Here is a 17,684-nt window from a genome sequence, read left to right on the forward strand (position 1 = left end):
ATCTCCCTCACTAACTTTAAGCACCAACTGTCAGAGCAGCTTAACGATTATTGCACCTGTACACAGCCCATCTGTAAATAGCCCACCCAACTACCTCATCCCAATATTGTTCTTTTTTTTGCTCTTTTGCACCCCAGTATCACTACTTGCATATCATCATCTGCACATCTATCGCTCCAGTGTTAATGCTAAATTGTAATTATTTTGCCACTATGGCCTATTTATTGCCTTACTTCCCTAATCTTAATACGTTTGCACACACTGTATATAGATTTTTCTTTTGTGTTATTGACTGTATGTTTGTTCATGTGTTGTTGTTTGTGTCACACTGCTTTGCTTTATCTTGGCCAGGTCACAGTCGTAAATGAGAACTTTGTTCTCAACTGACCTACCTGGTAAAATAAAGGTGAAATAAAATGTAAAAAATAAAATCAGGCATCAGGCATCACTACACCACTGCATGGAAAGACAGCAGTCACACACAGCATGATGTTAAAGGATAAGCAGACCATAAACTTGGACATAATAAGCCAGTAGGTCCAAATTATAAGAATTTACAACTATTACTGCCCATTGCAAAAAAAAACATTTCACATTTAGCACACAAAAAAAATTTAAAATGGAATTGACAGCGATTTAACTACTTTGCAGATATGAAACAAACAGACAATCATACTATTAGTAAAAAATATTGCATTCCCAGTTTATGCTACAAAACTATCTTTGAGGTTTTACAAATAGGTTATATTTGACTCATCGTTCCATGAGGTACAATAAGGAATTGTTACAGAATAGATGGATGCAGTTCAATGCATGATTAATATAATTCACCAATACATGACTCGGTAGTGCAAAAAATATTGTTATCAGGTTGTAAGTCACAGCTGGCCTGGTACATTGTTTGTTGCCTCCATTCGGAATGCACTGTTTCAGTTTCAATGACTCTATATTCTGGACAAAAACGGATGAATGTAACTAAGGCTGGGAATGTCAATACAATCAAACTAGCAAGGGCAATGATCACAAGTCAATCAAACGTGGCTAATTGGCTAGCGAATATATTTAAGCAATCTAAAAACACATAGCCTAACGTTAGCTAGCTAGCTGCTAGGAGGATGTCATAGCATGCCATTGGAGGAGTGGGTGAGGGACTGACTTTTCCCCCTCATATTGTTTTTTGGTGGCTATACACAGCTAGAGATGCAGGTGTCATTTGGTTAGCTAGCAAGAACTTGAACGACTGTTATCCAGTTGACATATCTCTTGCGATCGTAAATTCCCTCTGGCTATCTACTCTAATTTCTCTGAAGTGTGCCAGAGCACAGAACAACTGATGAATTTACAAACACTCAGTAAACATAGACACATGTTTTATAGTTAGTAAAGAATGCTCTAGATAACATGTAAACAGCCTAACCAGCTCTGCTATGGTGAATGAAATGGTCAGTGAGATGTTCTCTCATTTGTGTCTGGAACTAGCAAGCAAGTTACCTTGGGTGCTTGGTTGGGTCAATTATGCATTGACAGGCAAGCTGCAGAAGGACGAGGAGGCTACAGTTCCCCATGAGTGCAATTATGATGGCCAACTAACTGAAAAAGTTTGAGAGGGTTTATCTACTATTCCTTCGTTAGATTTGAGCTCATCTTGCTCTGGCTAGCATTAGTTGTTGATCTTGTTGTTGTGCATAGCTGGGGGAGAGCCTACCTTTTCATGGTTTAGTCAATAGGACTGTAAAGTTCCCAAATGTAAGAGGACTCCCGAGGGGTTTACATATTTGTAGAAATCTATTCAGGGATATTTTGTGGCTTTTGGTGAATGTGTTTTAATGATCTAAAGTCGCATTGTTGCAACTGCCTGTAAACACACAGTGCAGTTCAAAGTTAAAGATGGCAGGCCCATGTGGCAAATAGCTTTTTGTATACTGGTGCTCTGGTTGGCTATAGTGCACCGGTCTGTGTAGACTCAGGTCCTGGACATTGACAGATTTCTTTATTCAGTTTTATTTATTGCAGTGTCTATTAATTGTCCAAACGCACGGCTGCTTTCCCACTCTATATTACTATAGAATTTTCACAAATGTGTTAGTATACGTAATTCCCAAACCTTCTAAGAATTTATGAAAAGGTGAAAATGGCCATATCTAAGTGGTTGCTTGTCAGATTTTTTGTCATTCTTCCAGGGGGTGTATATGGAAACTTTTTAATAAGATTTAATGTGCCTAAATACTTTCAGTTCCACTAAATGCAACAACCGGGAGACCCATTAGGCGGCGCACAATTGGCCCAGCGTCTCTTGGCTTAGGGGGGGTTTGGCTGGCAGGAATGTCCTTGTCTCATCGCACTCTAGTGACTCCTGAGGGAGGCCGGGCACAGTTGCACGCTGACACGGTCGCCAGGTGTGAAGTGTTTCCTCCAACACGTTGGTGTGGCTGGCTTTCGGGTTAAGCAGGCATTGTGTCAAGAAGCAGTGCGGCTTGGTTGAGTTGTTTCGGAGGACGCATGGCTCTCGACCGTCGCCTCTCCCGAATCCGTACAGAAGCGGCAGCGATGAGACAAGACTGTAACTACCAATTGGATACAACAAAATTGGGGAGAAAAGGGGTTGATGATCATTTGCAACTTAACTTCTTGTTGAAAGTTATTCTTGAAAAGGGAGAAGCTAACAAATGAGCAACAACATCATCTTTGATAACACCTGCTGCAGTCGCTGCAAACTAGCCAACAACAAAGATAGCTAGCTAGACCTTAGGAAAACTACTGCGCATTGACCTGTTGGTCTTCAAGAAGGCAGAAGTTTACATTCGTTTTTGTAAAAACGGTCCCACTGTCACGACTTCCGCTGAAGTTTGCTCCCCTGCCTGTTCGGGCGGTGCTCGGCGGTCTTAGTCACCGTCCTACTAGCCGCTACTGATTCCTTTTTCGTTTGTCTGTTGGTTTTGTCTTATTAGTTTCACCTGTGTGTATTTTGGTTTCATTAGCTTCCCTATATGTAGTAGTTTGACCCGCCCTTGTTTTGTGCGGGATTGTCTTTTGTTACGTGTGTACATATTAGGTTGTGCTGTATTTTATTTTCTATACTGGACCTACCTGTGGTTTTGGGTTTTCTGGTATAGTGTCTTGGGCTTATCAGTTTGGTGTGCAATAGTAAAGCACTTTACTCCGTTACTCTCTCTCTGCGTCTGATTCCTGTACACACACCTAGTCCCGCGTGACACCCACCCATTAAGTCAAAATGTGATTGGTTTATTCCATTGTCACTTCAAAATTTGGCCCTAATACAGTTGAATGGCAGAAGCCTTTATCTAGCTTCTGATGGCCTACCTAGACAATGGCTGACATAGCTAGCTAGATTTATCTCACCAGAGACCAACAAAGAAAAACCCTGATTGGATATTTTTTTCTCTTCAGTGTTAACCCTTTCCTTTCCAACAAAAACTGAAAATACTAAATCAGAACATCATTGAAAATAATTATATAATTATTATTATAATCATCATTTTATAAATCATAAACCCTTCTCTGAAGGCATAGAAGGCCCATTGTTCCCCATTATGTTTCTGTACAAATGATTACTATTTTCCCATTTTTAAAAAACTATTCTGAATGTCTAAAGAATCATATGGCCTTCTGAAATATGAACATGGAAATACTGGACATTTTGAACGCTTATTATGGTGGTGATTTGAGAGAATTACAATCATGGTCTTGAATTGGACACGCATTTTTCTGGTCTCGGTTTTGACTTGGTCTCGGAAACCTTGTCCCCCTCCCGTTCTTGGTTCTTGACTTGGTTTTTAAATTCCAGTTTGGTAACTACTGACACAACATACACAAATAAATACAATTTAGCTGTAATGCTTTTGAATATATTGGACATGTTGTCAAACCATGAAGAAATAGGACATCGCAATAATCATAGGGATAACGGTAACTCAATACTTACATAAGACTGTGGCTTAAATGACCTTTTGCTCTTTCTCTGCTGATCCATTTTGAGGTCTATGTTGGAAGAGCAGGTTCTAAGAAGAAACTCCCCCACAAATCTTAGGTCAAATTATTATTAGGTACACACGGTATGTTTAAATTGTTTCATTATCATGAGGGAGGGAGTCTTCTATCCATTCATGGCACAGACACTTTCCCTGCTGGAATGAGATGCAGATTTGAAAATTGTTGAGATGCTGTAACCTTGACTACCTAGCATTAGAATGTGTATGTCTAGAATTAGAACTAATGATAATTCTATGGACTATTGACCCTCTAATTATATTCATGGACTCAATAAACAATGTTCACAGTATGAAATAAAAAATAAAATCAACTTCACAACAGGAACAAAAGATTTTTCATGTTATTTACACTTGTTACATAATTTAAAAAAGTTGTTTTTGTATTTGTATGTGATATACATATATAATTGATAAACTATTGCTTAGACCAGTGGTATCTGTCCTCTTTTGATTGAAGTGATAAAAAAAGTAACCCTTAAATTACCAGGTAAGTTGACTGAGAACCGAAAATGTAGCCAGGACACCAGAGTTACCACCCCTACAATAAGTGGCATGGGATCTTTAGTGACCACAGAGAGTCAGGACACCCATTTAACATCCCATCCAAAGAAAGCACCCTACACAGGGCCATAGCCCCAATCACTGCCCTGGGATATTATTTGTTTTAGACCAGAGGAAACAGGGCCTCCTACTGGCCCTCCAACACCACTACCTGCATCATCTGGTCTCCCATCCAGGGACCAACCAGGACCAACCCTGGTTAGTTTGAGGCAAGCCAGCAGTAGGGTGCATGGTGGTATGCAGCTGGCCAGGTTTCCTAAGGTTTTAAGGTACACAGCTGTGTATTACTACATTTTATAGGTACCATTCATGAGCAACGTGTGGCAGCATTCAAACAAATATTATAGCAAATAAACACATTATCCACAGACACATTTCTTACTTATTTGCTTATTTCTTTCTGCCCCTTTAGTCTCCATCTCCACCCATCCCTCTCTCGTCTCCACCCATCCCTCTCTCCCTCCCACTTTTCAGAGAGAGAGAGAGCGAGAAAGAGAGCATAGCCTTGCTATTGAGAGGCCGCTGTAGGCAGACCTGGCTCTCAAGAGAAGACAGGCTATGTGCTCACTGCCCACAAAAGGTGGTGCAAAGTTGAGCTGCACATCCTAACCTGCCAGATGTATGACCATATTAGAGACACATATTTCCCTCAGATTACACAGACCCACATTTTTTTTTTTAACAAATCCAGTTTTGATAAACTCCCATATCAATTGGGTGAAATACCATGATGTGAAATCACAGCAGCATGATTTGTGACCTGTTGCCACAAGGGCAACCAGTGAAAAACAAACACCATTGTAAATACAACCCATCTTTGTTTATTTATTTTCTCTTTTGTACTTTAACTATCGTTATAACACTGTACATAGCCACAATGACATTTGAAATCTCTATTTCTCTGAAACCTTTGTGAGTATAATGTTTACAGTTCATTTTTGATTGTTTATTTCACTTTTGCTTATTATCTATTCACTTGCGTTGGCAATGTAAACATATGTTTCCTATGCCAATAAAGCCCTTTGAATTGAGAGAATAAAATGTGGTGGCTTGGATAATTGGAGACTGACAACTTGACAGGACATAACACATCGATGGGAAGAGCCCCCGTTGCTCTCTAAACTCTTTCTCACTCAAAGGAGCACTTACAAAGGTGATACTAACTAATAAGGAACACTAGGCTGGGGTTGCTCACTCTGTGCTTTACCTGTGTTTTGAGTTGTAGACCTGTTGATGCAGGTTTGTATATGTGTTCTCAGGTTGGTGTTCAAATCCTTGTGTGTGTGAGAGCCACTGTGTGTCCAAATTCCTCTTTAGCTAGCAGGGGTGGGTGGGGGATTTGGCTTTGTGATCCTCTGATCACATTTCTTTTAAAACTACCCAACACCACCTCACCAGCCTGGCTCCCTCTACACTATACTTCCGTTCTTGGTTACCAAAGGAAGCTTTGCCTAATCTCTGCACCCCTAACAAACATGAGGTGAGGAACTCTGAAAGTCACTGAAGGAGTGGATATAATAACTTGAGTCTTTGTGAAATGGTATGGGTGGCAGGTAGCGGAGCGGTTAAGAGCGTTGGACCAGTAACCGAAAGGTTCGAATCCCTGAGGCCAACTAGGTGAAAAATATGTTGATGTGCAAGGCACTTAACCGTAATTGCTCTGGATTTACATTTACATTTACATTTAAGTCATTTAGCAGACGCTCTTATCCAGAGCGACTTACAAATTGGTGCATTCACCTTATGACATCCAGTGGAACAGCCACTTTACAATAGTGCATCTAAATCTTTTAAGGGGGGTGAGAAGGATTACTTTATCCTATCCTAGGTATTCCTTAAAGAGGTGGGGTTTCAGGTGTCTCCGGAAGGTGGTGATTGACTCCGCTGTCCTGGCGTCGATGATGGATGAGAGCATCTGCTAAAATATGGAAGAGAAAAGTAACCTTTCATTAGTTGATATACAGTAACTGAGTGCTGTTAGTGAAGTGTTTTAGCCTATTGTTGTTTTCTCAAGTCCAACCCAGAAGCATGGAATGATGGAATTAAGAACATTATGGGTGTAGTCACTTGTAAAAACACCACTTTGTTTAAAAAACACGTTTTAATCGGCTGAAGACTGTTGCCATGTTTCCACATCAAATAAGTGTTCTTTGACGGGCACATAAACTACAGGAATTCCACCTGTGCTTTCAATCACTCGCTGCCAAGGGCAGTTTGAGGTAAACCAAACTCACTAATCTAGGCCATCAGTCTTGTGAGACCACACCATACAGTAGATGATTGTGCTTTGGAGTCTGTGTAGTGTCTGCTGTGGCTGTTTCATAGTGTCCCATTAGCTGTTTATTCTTCAGGAGCTGGATGATGGTAAAGAACTCACTACCAGGGCTGAAGACCTGGAAGGTTAACAGAGAGAACAGATACCCCTACATACTGCCTTGAGAGTATTACAGCGCACACCATATCATAGCACCACCACATCCATGAACACATCCTTCACATCTCTCCCATGTTCGGTAATGCTTCCCACTTTCTGGTCACGTTGATTAATAACAGTCCCTGTGATTTCAGATTACCACTGTAGAGTGAAGCTATATGAACGCTAGTTTATGTCCCTGTAAGTACTCTGTCTGTCCATATATCCATTCATCAAGTCAGCGGTCTGCTTTTCAGGGGGCTGTACAGAGCCAGACTTAATCTGTAGCCAGGGTCCTTTGCGCAGCACCATGGCTGACTTCTGGAGGATGGTGTGGGAGCAGCATGTTAGGATCATCTTCATGGTGACCCCCCTGAAACAGAAGGACATGGTGAGTGAGGGATTTGATGGTGATTGGACACTGAACAATAATCAAAATGTAGAAAATCTTCATGGGTAATATGTTGATTACATTCACAGCATCAAGTTTGACCAATAGACGTGCATAGTTCTTCTGGTTTCACAATTTTCAGAATGCTGCCCATGAATTTAGGAAGAATCTTCATAAGCATATTCTTGCCACTTGATTTGGGTGCTGCACAGAGTATGGGTGCATTGTCGTGGAAATTTCCTGTATTACCAAATCATGAGAGAGCAAACCACACACAAGTCAGAGTTATCATAAAGTCCATCTTTAATTATATGAGCTTCACCATAGCCCTGTGACTCTCAGATCAATTCAGTGTCCATAAATGAATTCTCTGAGAGTGCTTACATAATGGCAACTGAGATCATTTAGAGGCAAAGACACACATAGCCAGACAGCATTGGCTATAAAATATCATTCAGTTTGGTCTCCTAAACTAAGTTCTTATCTCGTTCTTGGTACCACTTAGAACCAAAACTTTACCTCATCCAATGGCATATATCAATTGTCAATTCTAGACACTCCCAACAAAAATACAACCCATCCTGGACAAGCTCACAGAGACAGTGAGCCTCCGAGGCCATATACTAAATCAAGAGAAAGGCATAGTTACAAGTAATAGTTACAGACACATTCCCATAAGAAGACAAGCCTGACCTCTCCCCTCTCTGGGGCCCAAGTAACTTTTCCCACATAAGCATACTTATGAACATTGATAAAACATCTTATTTATAAAATGTTACCTAAAGAATTCTGATTCCGCTACCACAGCATGCAGTCGTTTCTCTACTTCTATTAGTTAGACCATGTTACTCCAGATGCTGTATGACGAGTACTGAGTACGGAGTGGTAAAGGTTACCACAGTGTCTCGTAAACGGGGTCCAGATTATTTCATCACCATCATTCACTTACAAGTGAGGCCGAGATCGTCATCTATTTTAGTGTAACACCATTAGTCTCAGCCATTGGTCGACAGATTTAGGCTAATTCCAAGTTTAATCGTCTGTCTGTTGTGTGTGTGGTAGAGTGTTGATAGTGTGTGTGGTTGTGTTGATAGTGAGTGTGTCTGTGTCTGTGTTTCCGAGGGGCTGTCCCGTAGACAGCACAGTATTACTACCATGCCTTGCTGGATCAATGGCTGAGACCAATGGTTGACAAACCAATGTAAAAAGTGGTTTGTCAACCATGACTGTAAGCCTCGCTTGAAAAAAAACATTTTCAAACAGAAAACCAAAGTCAGTGTTCCTAAATGACAAATTCATGTGGCACCTCTTCCATTTTCAAAGTGTTTTCTCCCATTTGCTCCAATTGAACACAACCCTGGTCAGAGGGGCCAAAGGTCTGCAAGTCATTCACTGCCACTGTGGTGATAGTTGTTAAAGAGGGCACTATGGCCTGAGCATTATTCACTGTGCCTCCAGCCAGCTCAATGAGGTCATCCCAGGTCTGTTCAGTCCAGTAACGCAAAGCTGGCAGGAAAAACAGAGGAAGGTACATCCTGAGTGTGAACTTTCAGGTGACTCCATATACCTGTTCACATCTGGGCAATACTCAGGTAAGGAAAACAACTATGAAAGTGAAAGAAAAAAAGGAAGAAACTGCAGAGGCATAATCATGACAAAGAGAAACAAGTAGCAGTGAGCAAGACTGGTTAACAAAACAATATCTAGAAATACAGTGCATTCGGAAAGTATTCAGACCCCTTGACTTTTTACAGATCTTGTTACGTTACAGCCCTATTCTAAAATGGATCAAATAATTAAAATCTTAATCTACACACATTACCCCATAATGACAAAGTAAAAAGTGTTTTTACAAAAAAATACATATAAATTAGCAAAAATTCAAACAGAAATCTGTTATTTATATAAGTATTCAGACACTTTGCTATTAGAGTTGAAATTGAGCTCAGGTGCATCCTGTTTCCATTGATCATCCTAGAGATGTTTCTACAACTTGGGAGCTCCGAGACTGGATTGTGTCGAGGCACAGATCTGGGGAAGGGTATCAAAAAATATCTACAGCATTGAAGGTCCCCAAGAACACAGTGGCCTCCATCATTCTTAAATGGAAGAAGTTTGGAACCACCAAGACTAACTAGAGCTGGCTGGCCCGCCAAATGGGAGAGAAGGGTCTTGATCAGAAAGGTGACCAAGAACCCGATGGTCAATGACAGAGCTCAAGACTTTCTGTATAGAGATGGGAGAACCATCCAGAAGGACAACCATCTGAGCAGCACTCCACCAATCAGGCCTTTCTGGTAGAATGGCGAGACGAAAGCCACTTCTCAGTAAAAGGCACAACAGTCCACTTGGGAGTTTGCCAAAAGGCACCTAAAGACTCTCAGACCATGAGAAACAAGATTCTCTAGTTTGATGAAACCAAGATTGAACTCTTTGGCCTGAATGCCCAGTGTCACGTCTGGAGGCACCATCTCTATGGTGAAGCATGGTGGTGGCAGCATCTGTGGGGATGTTTTTCAACGGCAGGGACTGGGAGATTATTTAGGATCAAGGGAAAGATGAATTGAGCAAAGTACAGCAAGATCCTTGATGGAAACCTGCTCCGGAGCACTCAGGGCCTCCAACTGCGGCGACGGTTCACCTAACAGAAGAACGACCCTAAGCACACAGCCAGGACAACACAGGAGTAGCTTCGGGACAAGTCTCTGAATGTCCTTGAGTGGCCCAGCCAGAGCCCAGACTTAAACCTGATCTAACATCTCTGGAGAGACCTGAAAATAGCTGCGCAGCAATGCTCCCCATCCAACTTGACAGCTTGAGAGGATCTGCAGAGAGAAATGGGAGAAAATCCCCCAAAATAGGTGTGCCAAGCTTGTATGGTCATACCCAAGAAGACTCAAGGCTGTAATTGCTGCAATAAAGTACTAATGGGTAAAGGGTAAATGTGACTTACTTATTTTTTTTTTGCAAAAGTCTAAACCTGTATTTGCTTTGTCATAATGTGGTCGTGTGTGTAGGTTGAGGAGGAAAAAAATATTTGATCAATTTTAGAATAAGGCTGTAACGTAACAATCTGGAATAAATCAAGGGTGTCTGAATACTTTCTGAATGCACTTTAATAATTGCCACTCATTTTTAGGAGAGTGGCAGTGAGACAGACAGAGACAGAATGATGAGGGAGAAAGAAAGGAGAGAAAGGAGAACGAGGAAAAAGTCCTGACCTGTATTATGTCTTGGCCTTGCGGCTGTGGTCATATGGGGCGAGAGCTGCTGCTGTCATGACATCACCTTCTGCTGGGACACCTGTACCTGAAGGTAGAGCACAATGTGGTTATAATATGGATACTGTCAACAACTCCATCTTGTCTTTCACTAACTGTACCTTGTCTTTCCTGCCCTCAGTCTCTTACCAGACAGACAGTTCCAACAGTGACCCAGCCACCTCGTTGCTGTCTATGTAGATGCAGTTGACCCCCTGCTGGTAAACCATGGTGGTGGTTGTAGTGATAACACCTGCCTGCTGGTTGAACTCCTGCAGTGCCTTTGAGCTCTTGTTGGACAGGGACTCCAAGAACTCCTTCACCCGATACTGGGGACACTGTGGACCTTCAGCCTCACTAGCTCCTCAAACAATCCTTCCATACTATTCGCTACTCTATGGTGACAAACGAGATGCATGTCAATTAGTATTGTACCATAACTTACTGTCATGAAGGCATACGTTACAATGGCTGTACATCAATGGGGTTGTGGTACACAGCTAGTCAGATTTGGTTGGTTCACAAGAAACATGCTTCAGTTTTTATGGAAAATAAAGTTTTAGATCAATAATATTTGCTGAGGAAAATGTTAACTATTGTGGCCGTCCACTCACTGAAGATAGAAGGATCTAGATTCCTGTTCAGCAAGTGTTGCTTTCAGTATGACAGAACAGTGTGCAACGTTGAATTAAACCGAAACGGTACTGTACGGCCAGGGGTGTATTCATTAGTCGAACTCTGTTGCAAAACATTTGGTCTGTTGCAAAGGAGGGAACGTTTAAACAAAAGTCCTTGCAGCAAAGATAATATAAGAAATGATTCCAAGTAGATGTTTGCTGTGCCAATTCCAAAAAGAGTCGATGTAAAAAATATATCCACAGGGAAATGCACATGCAAGATATTACCGTGCAGCACGATTTTAAATTGTCACACCTCGCCATGCCCACCAAACGTACCGCAAACGCTGTTGAAGAACTGTGCACGGTTCAGTGCACGGTTCATGCAACGTAGCAAACGTGGAAGTGAACTGAACGCCCCTCAGGACTTTGTCAGTGGTTGAATCCAGGAACGTTACACATCAGAAACTAAAGGGTTATATTTGATGGCCTGAGTGGTCGGGATTCAGCGAATGCCTCAGAAACTCGGTTTTTTTCTAGTCATAGGAATTAAACCACCACTCGGAACAACTACTAACAGGTAGGGCATGCGCTCGACTGGAAAGTCTTGCTTGTTTCTTTGCTCGAGCAGGTAGGTCAACTTGGGAGAACACCAGATAAAACGATATCAAATTTAACGGGATTAAAATCATTGTTCATATTGTCATTGATAATGAACAAATGACAAATTTGCATTAGTTAGTTACTATTGTAATGTTTAAGATGGGTTACTGGTGCTGACTAACGTTAACTGCCTACAAAATAATGTGCAGCTCTTGAGCAAATAGAAGATGGCAAGTCAATGAAAGTACAAAACATATATAATACGGGGGATAGAATAACTAGTTAGTTTAGTATTCCAGATCCTGTAACGTTAACTGCAGCTAACTCCCCTCCCAGCCTTTACCTTCTTCCATCCAACTTGCCTGTTTGGATGGACACGCCCGTAGAAGCATTATTCTTGTGCATTGGACTCACAAATTGTCTCTGTGCTCTTTTATTACATTCCCTTTTCTTTACCACTCAGATTTCACTGGGGGCCATTTTACAGTTACACTCCAGTCGCAGTGTTGCCAACTCATTTTCTGGGTAAGTTGCTAGAGGCAGGTTGATTTGTTGCTAAATGACGTTGTGACGTTATTGCGTGATAACGTAAAACTGCGTAATTGCGTAGAATCCACAATATCGTTACTCAAATTGACTGGCCATCTCAGCGAAAAATATGATTTGACATTTGTTCAGGTACAGACTCTCACTATTTGATGTTGTAAGTTCTGTTCAAGATCAAACATTCGTGACCAACTATATTCATCGGGTTTGGCTCGTCGAACCGTACTGCTGCTGCAGTCAGCCAACAATCATTTGCTGAAATTACTGCTGGCTGTACACGAGCTGAGTGCCTGCTGCTGACGTCACTCACAATGCACGTTTGCAGCCAGGCACGTGTGTTGTGACTGGGTGTGTGACAGATAATATTTTTGTGTCATTTAGAAGGAACATGCGTGCATGTTAGCGTTTGAGTCACTTTTCAAAACTTGCTAAAAGTTGCCAGGGTAGTCTGAAAAGTTGCTAAATCGAGCAACAAAATTGCTAAATTGGCATCGATGTCCAGTCGGCCAATCAGAAAGCGTTATACTGCGGTGTGATGCTAACGCGAGATTACACCCCTTCAGGTACCACGAAAAATGGATGTGTTAGTCATTTTAAAGGGGACATGAAGTGCAACAGGCCACAGTGACATCCCAAGGGGTTCCTGCTGATTCTACGGAGATTGTGACAGCTGGTTAAATTGGAATTACAGCCAGGGAGAGAAGGAGAAAAAGAGGGTGAGCTTGAGTTGGTTAAAAATGGCGGAGAAAAAGGGAGATGGTTTATTAAAGAAGAATGATAGAAAGGGAAAGCAGAGGTTGAAGACAGGAGGAGAATTGGAAGTGCATGAGGGTGAAGTATCGGAGGTGGTAGGTGTGGTGTAGTTCTTGGAGCCCGAGGCTTGGAGTCCGAGATGAGTCTGACATAAGGAGTGTTTTTGGAAAAAGTGGACCATTGCCCTTTGGCTGATCCATTTGTGGTTTCAGGGTGGGTAACCACATTGTGCTCTACCTTCAGCAACAGCAGGTACAGGTGTCCCAGCAGAAAGTTATGTCATGACAGCAGCAGCTCTCGCCCCATATGACCACAGCCGCAAGGCCAAGACATAATACAGGTCAGGACTTTTTCTTGCGCTCCTTGCTCTACTCTCTTTCTCCCTCATCATTCTGTCTCTGTCCCTGCCACTCTCCTAAAAATTAGTACCAATTATTGCTGAGAGGATTATCCTAGTTAACCATAATGTATATGGAAAAGATACTGACAGCAGACAACCCCTCTTTCACCCTCTCCTGTAGGTGCAGGTCAGGGGGCAACAGTAGGGCCAGGTGGTTTTCGTGCCAGGTCCTGCAGCTGCATTCCTCCACCTCCTCCCATCAACAGGGGTCACCATAGCCCAGCTATTACAGTCTGGGAACCGCGCCAACAGGTAAACACACACACACACAGGCCCACCGATTGGTGTACACACATAGCTAACCTTCAGCTGCAGGCCGGGTTGCTGGCAGCAGTGGCAGGTGAACAGCAGGTCCAGATCCAGACAGAGGAAGCTCTCTCCCCCACGCAGCAGCAGTATTCTCCCCAGGGGAGCATCATCCAGACCACCTCCCTGCAGCCAGCCAAGAAGTGTAAGGTGGACATGCCATCACAGTGTCCAACGCCCTGCCTGGTCAGTAGCTGGCCACTGTACTAGCCACCCCCAAGTTCAGGTACAGCAGCAGAGCTACGTGTCTCTGAGGCCAGACGTGTTGACTGTAGATCGCAGCCACCGGTACAGTGTTACAGGTACCATCACCAGCCCCACTGGAGAGACCTGGACCATCCCTGTCTATTCTTCCCTGCCAGGGTCACGTGGTCATTGTGGCATTACACACACATTGCCATCCCCCAGGAGGCACACAGTGCCATGCAGGTTGCCGGGGGAACTACAGTGTTAATGGCACACACTACGCCAACGCAAGTTCCTATTGGCTCGGGACATGCGGTTTCCACGCTGATGGGGTGGTCGGGGGTTCATGAGGAGGTGCAATACCAGACGGTGGTGGCCAGCTCTGTTTCCAGCCCAGTTCATGAATGGGAACATTCACATCCCGGTGGGCGGTGCAGGGGTACGGCAACACCACGCAGTCACTCATCTGGGACCCCCAGCAACAGGTATTGCACACACAGAGAGGGGTGCAGGTCCAGGACTCACAGCAACTACAGGTAACTTTAAGATGTTACAGATTAGAATTCTAAAAGCCCCAAACATCTACATCTAGACCAAAGTTGTGGGGGTGACGAGTGGGGACTCTCAGCAACTCTATGGTACTACACCTACAATAGTCCCAACACCACAGGAGACAGGGATGGGAGGAGGGAAAGGGGCCCTGCTCCAGGGGTCAAAGGTGTCAGGGAAGAGATCCAAGGGAGGGATGGAGGTGGAAGTAGGAAGAGGAGGCACTAGTGGCTGTGACCTTTGACCCAGACATGAAGGAAGAAGAGCTGCTGAATGATTATTTCCAGCTGAAGGTAAAGTTGGGGGATCTGTACACAGTGGGGAGCAACCGACCCACACTTTTAACACATCGCCAACATTTTCACAGGTGTATTCTTCACCCCAGGTGTGAGACTGCTGTTCCAGGTCACCACGGAGTGCCGGTTCTCCTTCATCTGCACCTCCAACAACCAGATCTCTCATATCCAGGGCAGTTGGACCAGACCATCTACCACAACTTCCCGTCCCTGCATGCCCTTGCAGGTACCCCCTCAACTACCATCAACACCACTCCGGCTGTCTGTCTGATATCTATCTCGCTCTTTCAAATCATTTATGCTTCTCTTTGTGTCTGTCGCTCTGACATGTGCTCTCTGGTTGTCAGACAGCAATGTGGAGGCGGTGGACGGTGGACCCCAGTGGCTACCTGCAGGCTGGGGATTCACTGCGCACTCTGCCCAGGGTGGGCCCCAACGTATGCCTCAACCCTTCAGGGCAATTAAGGGTGCATCTTCAAAGTGTGCAGCTGAGGAATGGCTTTCTATGAACCAACTGTATGTAGTGCATTATGATGAATACATTTTTTGGGAAGGAGCCATGCCTATAATGCGAATGCATTATACACAGGCATAATATTAAGCGTTACCTGTGTTCCACCTCTCGGTGACAGACTGTGTGTGTCTGATGGACAAGGCCTGTGTTGTGCCTGTGGACATGTGTGGCAGATTACTGAACAAGACCACAGCTGTGCGGCTGTAAACGGGCAGAAGAGCCTCAGACAGTCTGCTGTGAGATTGGTGAGGATTCACCCTACAGTATGTGCTTAACAACCTCAAACTGTCATTCTGGACAAAACATCACTGATTGATTTTATTTCTGTGTTAGGGGAATTCTTCAGACAGCCATGGGTCTTTATGCTCGGTGAGTGGCACAAACTAGGGGTCAGAATCCATCCCCTCTTCTGTTACCTCTACTCTTTCTCTCTCTAATCTATAAAGGCTAACTTGGGACACCAGTTACTTGAACTTACACTAAGTCATGCATTGATGTCAATGGAGCATGACTCTGTCACACTCTCAGGTGTTCTGTGCTGACCTGAAGAAGTTCCAGAAGCTGACAGAAACACCCTCTGAAACAGGAGGAGGAGAAGGTCACGATAAAGGTAGCGGGAATGGGGAAGGACAAGAAAATGTGTAATAAAAAGGTCTGTGAAGAAAGAGGTGGATGTGGTGTGAGGTCAGCAGAGGTTATTTGTTGATGATTTATGTTAGCTCAGGAGGCTAAACTGAATATCTGTTATTCTCTGCATACCTTTCTCGGGAGCAACTAGGCTTGTGAGGCTGACAATCTGACCTTGTCTCCCTAGGTTTATGACCTGATTGCATGCAAACCAAGGTCACTGTCAGTGTTTTTTTCCTGATGACTTTGTAGAATGATGTAAGACGGATATATACATGTGATAGATGTCATAAGAGACAGAGTTCACTCCGAACCAGACTTTTATTGTCTGTCATATATTTCTGTGTTCAGGCTCTGAACTGAAGGCTACTGATTCCTTTTACAGTGATTCATGTCTGGGAATTAAGCTCTACAGGTGTGGGTAATTTTACTCTTCTCTTTTTCTCTTCTTTACATAGATACTTTCTCAGTGTTTAGTTCCTATCTATTTTTTTCTAGATCAATGGACCACCAAAAATACTTTGTATTTGTACGTTTATTTTTTTACAATGAAATAAAAAGGTTTTGTACTTGTTTCCTCTGTCAGTGATGTGAGATTATGCACACATTTTGATTCAGTCTAGTTGTGGATGCTTCCAGTCTTTGGACACTCCTATATTCAATATTATACCAATGTAGTAGAACCAGGGAAAAGGTGGAGTGTCAGAGGTGACTTCAAGATGGTGATAAGATATGGGAAGATTCTTCACAGCTTCATATGATTTCCTGGGCCAATTACTTTTAAATATTACTCTACTTACAGTACAACATCCTTCCGTGGCCTCCAACTGCTTTTAAATGATAGTAAAACTAAATGCATACTCTTCAACTAATCGCTGCCCGCACCCGCCTGCCCAACTATCATCACTACTCTGGACGGTTCTGACATTAGAATATGTGGACAACTGCCAATACCTAGGTGTCTGTTTAGGCTGTAAACTCTCTTTCCAGACTCACATTCAGCATCTCCAATCCAGAATTAAATCTAGAATTGGCTTCCTATTTCGCAACAAAGCATCCTTCACTCATTCTGCCAAACATACATTGTAAAACTGAAAATCCTACTGATCCTTGACTTCGGCGATGTCATTTACAAAATAGCCTACAACACTCTACTCAACAAATTGGAGTCTATCACAGTGCCATCCGTTTTGTCACCAAAGCCCCATATACTACCCACCACTGTGACATGTATGCTCTCGTTGGCTGGCCCTCGCATCATATTAATGGCCAAACCCACTGGCTCCAAGTCATCTATAAGTCTTTGCTAAATAAAGCCCCGCCTTATCTCAGCTCACGGGTCACCATAGCAGCTCCCACCCATAGCACACGCTCCAGCAGGTATATTTCACTGGTCACCCCCAGAGCCAACTCCTACTTTGGCCGCCTTTTCCTTACAGTTCTCTGAGGCCAAGGACTGGAATGAATTGCAAAAATCACTGAAGCTGGAGACTCATATCTCCCTCACTAAGTTTAAGCATCAGCTATCAGAGCAGCTTACAGATCATTGCACCTGTACATAGCCCATCTGTAATTCGCCCACCCAACTACCTCACTCCCATATTTTTTTCCTTTTTTTTTCTCCTTTGCACCCCAGAATCGCTACTTGCACA

The 17,684-nt window shown here is 43.2% G+C and overlaps 1 protein-coding gene and 1 long non-coding RNA gene across 8 annotated transcripts; one reads left to right on the forward strand and one right to left on the reverse strand.

The window, feature by feature from the left end:
- Window positions 1-6,371: 6,371 nt before the first annotated feature.
- Window positions 6,372-12,384, reverse strand: LOC118361432 (uncharacterized). 2 transcript variants are annotated; one of them, XR_004820995.2, is made up of 4 exons: window positions 12,199-12,384; window positions 10,786-11,030; window positions 10,597-10,684; window positions 6,372-7,357 (listed from the first exon to the last, which is right to left on the reverse strand). It is a non-coding gene; the product is annotated as an uncharacterized LOC118361432 (long non-coding RNA). The 2 variants fall into 2 exon arrangements; XR_004820996.2 differs by lacking the exon at window positions 12,199-12,384 and adding an exon at window positions 11,250-11,566.
- On the forward strand, window positions 11,645-16,607 carry LOC118361430 (uncharacterized). Of its 6 annotated transcripts, XM_035741367.2 has the most exons (8): window positions 11,659-11,832; window positions 12,319-12,380; window positions 13,398-13,494; window positions 13,676-15,117; window positions 15,239-15,407; window positions 15,524-15,650; window positions 15,739-15,774; window positions 15,934-16,607. In XM_035741367.2, the coding sequence occupies exons 4-8, from the start codon at window positions 14,847-14,849 to the stop codon at window positions 16,048-16,050; spliced, it is 720 nt and encodes a 239-aa protein (XP_035597260.1). In that variant the 5' UTR covers window positions 11,659-11,832; window positions 12,319-12,380; window positions 13,398-13,494; window positions 13,676-14,846; the 3' UTR covers window positions 16,051-16,607. The 6 variants fall into 6 exon arrangements, 3 of the variants coding, with proteins under 3 accessions (XP_035597260.1, XP_035597262.1, XP_035597261.1); XM_035741369.2 differs by lacking the exons at window positions 11,659-11,832; window positions 12,319-12,380 and adding an exon at window positions 12,401-12,533; XM_035741368.2 differs by lacking the exons at window positions 11,659-11,832; window positions 12,319-12,380 and adding an exon at window positions 12,564-13,117.
- Window positions 16,608-17,684: the final 1,077 nt, after the last annotated feature.

The sequence above is a fragment of the Oncorhynchus keta genome, unplaced genomic scaffold (genome assembly GCF_023373465.1).
Source record: "Oncorhynchus keta strain PuntledgeMale-10-30-2019 unplaced genomic scaffold, Oket_V2 Un_scaffold_584_pilon_pilon, whole genome shotgun sequence".
Taxonomy (NCBI): Eukaryota; Metazoa; Chordata; class Actinopteri; order Salmoniformes; family Salmonidae; genus Oncorhynchus; species Oncorhynchus keta.

Excerpts from the sequence above, each read along its gene's own strand:
- LOC118361430 (XM_035741367.2), top strand. The coding sequence starts at position 14,847 with ATGAAGGAAGAAGAGCTGCTGAATGATTATTTCCAGCTGAAGGTAAAG. Across the intron at positions 15,408-15,523 it reads TGGCTTTCTATGAACCAACT|ACTGTGTGTGTCTGATGGAC; the intron begins GTATGTAGTGCA and ends TCTCGGTGACAG. Across the intron at positions 15,775-15,933 it reads GCCATGGGTCTTTATGCTCG|GTGTTCTGTGCTGACCTGAA; the intron begins GTGAGTGGCACA and ends TCACACTCTCAG.